Source organism: Teleopsis dalmanni, chromosome 1, assembly GCF_002237135.1.
Source record: "Teleopsis dalmanni isolate 2A chromosome 1, ASM223713v2, whole genome shotgun sequence".
NCBI classification, from domain to species: domain Eukaryota; kingdom Metazoa; phylum Arthropoda; class Insecta; order Diptera; family Diopsidae; genus Teleopsis; species Teleopsis dalmanni.
This window is the reverse complement of record NC_051846.1, coordinates 39,729,106-39,738,626: the sequence shown is the minus strand read 5'-3', so window position 1 is coordinate 39,738,626 and position 9,521 is coordinate 39,729,106. Positions and strand designations below refer to the sequence as shown.

General features: G+C 29.4%; 1 protein-coding gene across 1 annotated transcript in view; it reads right to left on the bottom strand.

Moving 5' to 3' along the window:
• LOC119675073 (Down syndrome cell adhesion molecule-like protein Dscam2) overlaps positions 1-9,521 on the bottom strand; it is a 186,431-nt gene that overhangs the window by 156,150 nt on the left and 20,760 nt on the right. Inside the window, exons 2-5 of the mRNA XM_038086262.1 lie at positions 7,490-7,822; positions 3,224-3,385; positions 2,466-2,612; positions 1,187-1,304 (exon numbers count right to left, since the gene is read on the bottom strand). Of these exons, the coding sequence (XP_037942190.1) occupies positions 1,187-1,304; positions 2,466-2,612; positions 3,224-3,385; positions 7,490-7,822 (760 nt within the window). The remainder of the gene's footprint in view (positions 1-1,186; positions 1,305-2,465; positions 2,613-3,223; positions 3,386-7,489; positions 7,823-9,521) is intronic.

The window sequence follows — 9,521 nt, the reverse complement described above, 5'->3', positions numbered from 1 at the left end:
GACAATTTTAGTCAATAGCTACCAATTAATCAATATAGCTTAATTGACTCTCTCCATTGATGGCGTATAGATATCAGAGACTACAGTGTATCTTTCTACCACCTTGTCTTTCCCTACTAATAAGAAATATGAAAGTAAGATAAGTTAAAGGCAACTTAATGAGTTACTCGGCCTAAGGCATAATTGCATTTCTTTAGTTCTTTAACACTTCCGTCGAATATTTTAAAAATTAATTCAAATTTATATTAATTTATTTATTAATAATTTATTTCCATCAGCAAACTTTATATTAATAATTTTATTTTGAAAAACGCTTATTGCTCAATAATAACACAAATTTTTTAAAATTAATTTCCAAAACACACATATTTCGATTATATTCTATAATCATCTTTGGAGTACTTTTTAAAAAAGTGTCGTTTTAAAAATAAAATTGTTAATCAAAATTAAATAAAATAAATATTCATAAACAAAATATCCTTCGCTAGAGACAAAGGATATGCGTTATGAAATTTATAGAGTATTGATTTGATTTCTCGGAATGAAATTAAACAAACAGTAGAGCATAATATTAAAAGCCAGGAATGTTTAATGAATTAGAAATAAATGTTCGTATAGTGCCGATTTGAATATAATTGTAACACCTAAGTTAGAACTCACTCATTTTAAGATTTATGAAAAAAAAGAATAAGAAAATAATATCAGACCAGATAAATCGCCCGTTTCTTTAATTAATTAGGCTCTCTCTCTCTCTCTCTCTCACACACACAGGTACTTTTGAAATTTGTATCTGCACTAATTAAATTGTTATTATTGTTTACTAGTATTATTTGGCCACATACCTATCTAACCTATCAGCTAAGTTATCGTGGAAACAAAATTTTTAATAGGTTTATGTTTTTTAAAGTCTTTTTTTTAATAAAAATAAAATTGACATAACACCCCACTTAACACCATTAACATAACATTTTTCGAAATTATATTAACTAATCTTACTTCATATTAAGAAACCATAAATTAAGCATTTATTTAAAAAATTGACGTATATTGAGACTCTGATTCATTAAAATGTTTTTACAATTTTTACTTTGTTAATATACACATTCATTATATATCTTACTATCATTTTACTCCGAAGTTTAAAAAAATTACTAAGTATGTAATGTAAGCAAGAACATGTACTTACTTGTACTCAGGTGAGGGACATCCCTGAGCGACACAAAGTAGCACAGCTCCTTCATCCTGTGATACTTGTACATGTGCCGTATGCTCAACAACGCTAGGTGATATGATACCACGATGAGCTAAAAATGAAATATTTATTATTTTTCATGTTAAAATATGTTAAAATTCAATTTAAAATATTTAACATTTTATTATTATATTTAAAAGTTCAATTTTAAATATTTTAATGATATGGTATAGAGTTACAGAAAGGATCGTATTATAAATCTTTTTTTAGAATAGCAAAATATTATTATGATATGAGTTCCTACGTAATTGCAAAAACTACAAGCGCAAGCCTGATGGAAAGCACTTTCTCGACACCGCTCTTTACGATAAAGCCAAATCGTCGATGAGTACCCTCTAACACTCCCCCGACGGGATCTAACCCGGTTATATAACTCGCCCCCTGACGTCTCCTATCCTAGCACCCTTCATGCAGACATTGTTCAAATTATGCACTTAGATCCCTCTCCCCAACTCCTCACACTATACTCGTACTTGGATGAGCGGAATTCGGATCCTTCTATATAATCCTCTCCCTCTATAACCGTGACACTTGAGATCCCGATTAGAAAGTTTACCACTAATCCACCCCTCGCACTTACGTAATAGCCCCTTCCTATTGAGCAACTTCTCATCTACCTGCGTCACGTGTGGTACATATCCTGTGTTGTTTCAATATGAAGTTCAAAAATATAGCTCATAACTGATATAACTTTTTATATATGTGAAAGCAGACCAGAGAAGAGTAAAAAATACAATTAAATAAAAATTCATAAAGATTGTCCAATCTTTTTAACTATAATAACATACCAGACAATAGCAAACTATATATTTCAATAATTATTCTCAAAGCTCCTACAATCTTTTTAACTATTATTAATAAATATACTACTATATAGTATGTTTCAAAATTGGATTTATTTTTAAAATTTTTAATTATATAAGTATTTATTTAAGTTTTGTTGTTGCTATTAAGTTTGAAATACTACTTAATAATCAAACCATCTCAAAAAATCCCAAAACTCTACTAATAACCTAAAATCATATTTCTTAGCAGTTCGCATTTAAAAGGATAACCCTTAAACTATACTCCAACATATTTAAATTTTATATATAGAATGTAAGGATGTCTTAAGTAAATTGCTCAAATTTCCGTAGCTAAATTTGTGTAACAAAAGTAAAATTTAAACTGGTGAAATCCTAAAAGTACTTTCCATGTTTTTCCATATACTTACAATTTATCCGGAGGCGTGTGGGTGAACTAACAACTACTTGACGTGTTAAACGGTGCATGCTACGACAGCGAAACGATTGCGATTCGTCACTTTCCTGCAGGTTATGAATAAGTAATTCTCCGGTGGGTAATAAATGAAATTTTCCATCTAAAATGTATAAACAACAATTAGGCTACTTGATAAAAGGATATGCTTATGAATAACGCTAAGGATATTTTAATACTACACGTACTATAAGACTTATGCCTTACAGTAGAGGTTATTAATTTTAAATCTACTGTGAGAGGGTAAACTTATCAAGTTAAATATTCTCTTTCCAGTTAAATGGAAAAGCAAACAATTTCTATATGATTTATTTAAACAAAACAACAAAAAGAAACGCATTTATAGTAAATAAGAAAAACTTAAAATGCCAAAGGACAATGTTAATTAATCATCAAATTTTATGTACATATGAGACCATACAAGCATATATACGTATGCATTGACGTTGACTACTCGGAGAAAATTTCATTTGTTTTAGAACGGATTTATAAAGATTTATATTTGTACTAATAAACAATGAATGTCGTATATACATATATATATGTTATATATATATATTTGTAAACAACACTCACATAGGAGTATGTCTATCATATATATAGATATATCCACAGCATCTAAAAATATATATATCTTCTCCCTAGTAGCGCAAATATTATTTTATAATATTTATACAATGTTGCATATGTGCACATCTGTGAATTTATACGTACCTCCTTGCAATGATGGATAAATGTAGATAGCAGGTTCATGAACCCATGAGACCACTCGCACCAATTCCTTAACAAATGTCGGCACTACACAACGTAAAATGGCTGTGCAACCTCTAGATGCAGATAAAACCTCGACGTCCACTTTATAAGCTTGTGCAACGACTGCAACAAAATAAAAAAAAACACAAAAAACAAAATTAAAAACTTTACAAATAACTGCAATTTTGCTGTTACATCTATATAAACATCTATATAAATATATATATATATATGCAAGTATATATAAGATTTATTTATATATGTATAAATATATTTACAGAAGAGCTTGTAATTTTATTTTTTTTTTTTGTAATTATTCATGTTAAGTATAAGAATTAGTTATTTTATTTTTTAAATTAAAATCCCTGACAATGACAACCACTTCTTTAACCTTAAAACGGATCAATGGAAGAACACTTAAGGGACAAAAGCAAAAATTTCATATTTAAATAAAATTTAATAAAACTGATTTGTTGTTTAAATGTAAAATAAATGTAATAATCCTAAGTTTACAAAAAAATATTAAGTTTGATTTAATCTCTGCAATAACAAACTAAAAATTAGTCCGCTTTTTTGAAACACTTGTTAATACTTCGAAAAACTGCGCACGGGTCTGCATAAATTTAAACAAAAATATTTGTTTGTAAAATCCTTTTTTGTAAACTAAATAAAAGTTTTAATTAAAATAAGCAAAACTTTATAAGTCCTTTTTGAAACGTTTTTGCGGCAAAGGATTAATTTACTTGTATTAAATTACATTTACAAAATTTTATCTTTAAACGAGTATTCAATAATTTGCTCCGAGAAAAAAGCATTTTGCTTCACATAACTTTCAAAATTTTATTATGGAAACAATAGTAATTTTAAAATTAAAATTACATATTTAGAAATTAGTTTTAAAATTTTATAAAATTATTGAAATATTTCTAAGAGTTTTTGTGAATATGCAGAATAAATTTACATATTTTATAACCGAAAGTTATGAGAAGTTATGCCAGCAGGAGTACGAGGAGTTCGTATGAGAAAAAGACAAAATCTTTTATTTAGATTTTTATTATATTATATCCTCATACATATGGTAAATGTTTTAAAAGTATAAATTGTACAATAAAAACTTAAATAAAATAAGAAATATGACATAATTTATCTAAATAAAAGTTTCAGTAAGTTGGAATCAATGTATCTAGTTTAGTAGTTGCCTAGAATAATGGTCGAAAAACTAAGACATAATTTTGTAGTTCATATAAGATGTAGTATTGATTCGAAGTCAATTTATTTGATAAAAGATATAGTATTTGATATAAGATATAGTATTGATTCGGATTCAATATATTTCTTAAAATAGGAAATTTAGAATCTTAATAAAATCGATTAGTGAGTTCAGTATTCGAATAGTTAGGTCTTTATATTTTTATTTACTACATAATTAATGCATTTATCACATTTATTATTCATTTTAGAGTATTTCACAATACTGGAGTTATAGATATATTCTAGAGTGTTAGAAATCCATATTTTATTATAGTAATTTTGTTTTTTGATTATTGTTTATATTCTTTTGCTAAATATTAACATATTAACTCCTGCACAACTTTTTCACTTTTGAGTTTTTGTCAATATTATCAACACACTACAATTAAATATTACCACGGACCGGTTTGGGCCCCAAATTTAAGATGTATTTAGTGATATTAACAAAATGTTTATTAAAGTGATAATAATTGTAAAATATGCCGCACGAACTAAATAAGATACCATCGCTTTGGACGGAAATTTGAGGTATGTCCACCATTACGTTCTACAGAGGATAACGGAGACACACAGGTTGATATAAAAAGTTCGATTTAGTACAAAGATGAATCAAAAATGAATGGGGACACGGGAGCTGGTGTAACAACATGGACCTAACATAAAAATTTCGCAGGCAATTGAATATGTTCGAATGACTTCCAAACTGAAATTTACGTTATCAACTTATGCATAAGATTCAACATCATTAAAAAATCGGCTGCCTTAACAATTGTTATTTATACTGACAATCAGGCAGCTCTTAAAGTTCTGACTTATTGGACATTCAAGTCAAAACAAATCCCCGATTGCTATGAGCTCCTATAGGTACTTGCAAGTTGGAATAAAGAAATTCATTATTCGGATGCGGGTCGCAGGGGGGCTTTGGATAACGAGCTAGCTGATGAACTAGACAGAAATGCATCAAAAATCGCTTTTATATGACTCAACCCTTTTGTGGGTTAAATCAGTATAAAGCAAATAATTAGGAAAAAGGAGAATCGTTTACATCTGGTGTACTGGAAAGATTTCCCTGAACTCAAACAATGCAAAACTGTGATTAAACCGAATTTTTTTTTAAGAACTTGGAAACTAGAATAAAGTTTCCCTTCTAAGAGAATGTTTAAAGCACATATATACTGTTAAATATAAAAGACTACGTATGGATGCAACGGGGGTTGGCAGCTAAGCTCACAGGCCCCCTAAGTTGAAATATATTATTTGTAAGGTTAATTGCTGCAATAAAATTTTATTATTAACTAAATGTTTTGATTAACCATACCAAACTATATATTTTAGCAGAGCATATTATATGTACGAGCACTGCGTATATATGGTTGACCATGTATACGAAGAATAGATCTTCCAAATGTCATTAATTTTATTTGAGCATCAATAGAGATTCTATCCTACAAACTCATGTCATTGCCAATTAGTTTAAACTATTCACAAATGTGTATTTCTACACAACCATATTACTTTGGACCACACTTTATAGTGGTATAGAGCATTTTATAAGAATATAAATTATTTATAAATATATAGTATGCGTAACTATTCAAATATATTATTTGTATGAGTTACTAAATGGTAATAAATTATTTTGTTCTCAATCAAAAGATTGGGTTAACCACACAGCTCTTTCGATCAAATAAACATTACAGGTATTTAAAAATCTTCATTGGTTTTTTTAATGTGTATATAGTCATTGCTAGACTACAATTAAAGGATTATAATAATTGATTGCGAATTCTATAAGTTGTGACCTAAAAACATGTCTTAATAAAAAAAAAATTGCAAAAGCTCTGGAAAGACATAAAAGTCTTAAAATTTGAACTACGAAAGTTTCTTACAGCTTAAACTTGTTTGGTAGGAGCCAGTAATGTCATTGTTGCTAATTCGACAGGTTAAAAGTTCTAATGGTTAAGCATTCGTTATTAAATTAATTAAAAAAGACCACTGATGGTGAATATTTGGCAATAATCGATACATATATATGGTCCACCAAAAAATTAAAAATAAAATAAAATGTTATCATTTCACTACTATTCAAAATTCCTTCTATTGGTATTTTTATTTGTTATTGTTAAAGGATGTAGCACTCCGACGTCGGGTCTATTATGCCCCCTTCTGGGTTTAGAGTAGGTCTCTAAGCCCTGTTGCGTCAATAAAAAATAATATTGAACCTACTTTACAGGGTTTTATTGCCTTTCCCGTAAGAATATATATTTTCAGGAGACTATTCCGACTCTTCATTCTTTTCAAAGAATCTACAGTTTGCATTTGTAAGTATACTCAGCCTCGTAAGGTTGTATTTTAGTTTACAGTACCCTGTCAGGAATCCTTCTATTGGTAAGATAATTGTAAGATTGTTTCGTTTCAATTAACTAAAAATTTAAATTTAAATTTTAAATTTGAATAGTTCAAAATTTACACTTTAAAAAATATAACACAAAAGGTACATGTAATAAAAATTAATATCCAATAATTATGTCAAAAATATTACATAAAATGTATTTTTAATAAAAATTAAGACCCAGTAAGCCCTACCTACATAAATTAAAATTCAAATTAAAACTAAAACAAATTGCATTATTTTGCTAAGGATTTAGTACTTAAAGTTTATAAATAATATATTGCTCTGTACATGTATTTACATTATTTACTAAAATCATTTTCCTAATAAATAAGTTATTAAAATTTTGATCATATGTAAATTAAATTTTAAACTAAGTGCAGGCTTCCTGTTACTGCAGTTCGAAGCACACAAATTAATATATTCCAATATCCGTAAGGAATATTGAAGTGCTGTCAAATTGAACACTTACGCAATAAAACTTACAACATGAATTATTTATTATTTAATTAAAATTTCAAAATCAAAATATGGTTTAATTAATATTTCAATCATTGTAAGAATAACAAAGTATTTGAACTTACCAGCACGAACTTGCACATCTCTGGAGACAATACGACCGACACTATTACTGGCAATGCAACGATAGATTGTATTGTGCACATCCTGATGATAGGCGGCAGCAGGAAATGGCAGCAGAACTAACGTACCGTTACGTAAAACGCGACGCACTCCATGAATTTCTGAGACTGCAGTGCCGTCTGCATGCACCCAGTCAATGTTCGGCTGAGGACTGCCTGAGGCAGAACAATCAAGCCAACCGCCCGAAGAGTTTGAAAATTCAACACGACCAGGCGGCTCCATAACGAAACCAGGACCACGTAAATGTGCATCAAAAACTTCCGTGATGACTGCATCTAAAAGAAACGAGCAAAGAGAATGCTTTAACAAACAGTCAGTGTAAAGATGAAACTCAAACAAATAATACAAGGACATTGTTGCTGTGTCAAAGAACTTAAAAATAAACACAAAAAATATTTATGATTTTCTTGTATTTTATGATTAAATAAGGAATTGGCAGTTTTACGCATTCGCTCGACATGCAGCCAGAAATCATATTTTATATTACCAAACGGAAATGAAATTTAAAAAATCTTTTCAGACTGCCACACTCAACTTTCTAAGTGGCTATAAAATTGTACATTAAGTTCAAGTGAAAACAAGTGCCAAAGTGCAACACTGCCGAAAACGGAAATTCTCACAAACTGCTACATAGCATCGACATAACTGATGCTACCAAGCAACAAGAGGACCTCCAACATAAGCAGCTTGAGCAGAAGCAGAATACCCGTATGTACACCAAATGGGAAATACGCGCATTGCCACTTCAGCCAAAGCAACAACATTGCACCCTCGTCCTTTGGGCAACTATTCAATGTTGGCCAAATTTGTTCACCAGCTTTTGAATTCGTAGTTCACCAAAGTTTTCTAGTGTTTTCCATGTCTTAGTTGCTACATTTATAGTTTTTTTTTCTTACTCATATTTGGATTCAAAACCAATTTATGATTGCAATTCTGTTAAACTCTTCACTTAAGAAATTGTTGCTCAACTAAGCTTCTTTTGTTTTGCCAAGCAAAGAATGTTTCAGATTCAAAATTATGGCAGCAATCTCGAAGTATCAGGCAAAGAAAATGGGTTTTGAAATAAATCAATCAAATTTTTAATGAGAAATTCAGGTTTAGAATTAACCATAATTATGCTTTACACCATCAACGTAAGATTTATTATTGTGATTGCAGTCATAATTTCCCGAACATTGAATCTACGTGCCACTGTGTCCATTGTTAGACTAATGTATATTGTCCTTTATGTAGCCCGAGTTTTCTGATATAGTCAGTGAAGGATTTCTTTTTCAAAAAGAACTTAGTTTTTTCTATATCAATTTTTGACCACGCTGATTCGTATACCAATTCACTGCATCCATTATTAGACTGATGTACCTTTATATAATCCAAGTTTTCTGATATAGTCAATGAAGGATTTCTTTTTCAAAAAGAACTTAATTTTTTCTATATCAATTTTTGGCCACGCTGATTCGTATACCAATTCGCTGCATCCATTATTAGACTGATGTATCTAGCCCTTTATATAATCCAAGTTTTCTGATATAGTCAGTGAAGGATTTTTCAAAAAGAACTTAGTTTTATCTATATCAATTTTTGACCACGCTGATTCGTAGATCAATTTCTTTTGAAATACTTTTCTGCTTTAATATAAAATTGTTGAAAATGTAACAAGAATATATAAGACTTCTATGCTTTCCATGCAGATTTTGCATTCAAGAGTTTCTAATAATTTTAACCACATTTCATTCTATTCAAAAGACAATAGCAATTATGACACTAACTATTTCAAAATCTGGCCTGTTTAAATTTGATAGGTATGTGTTCTTTTTCTCAACTACTTTGAAAGGAAGAGCTTGATTTAGCGGGATAGTCCAGTTATAAAATCCAGGTATAGTCCAGTTAAGCTAAGCTTAATGACACTTTTTGCTGATTTTTGCTAAATTGATTGTGATTCGTATGGTGAGCTTGAAGCAACTAATTCAGTCTATT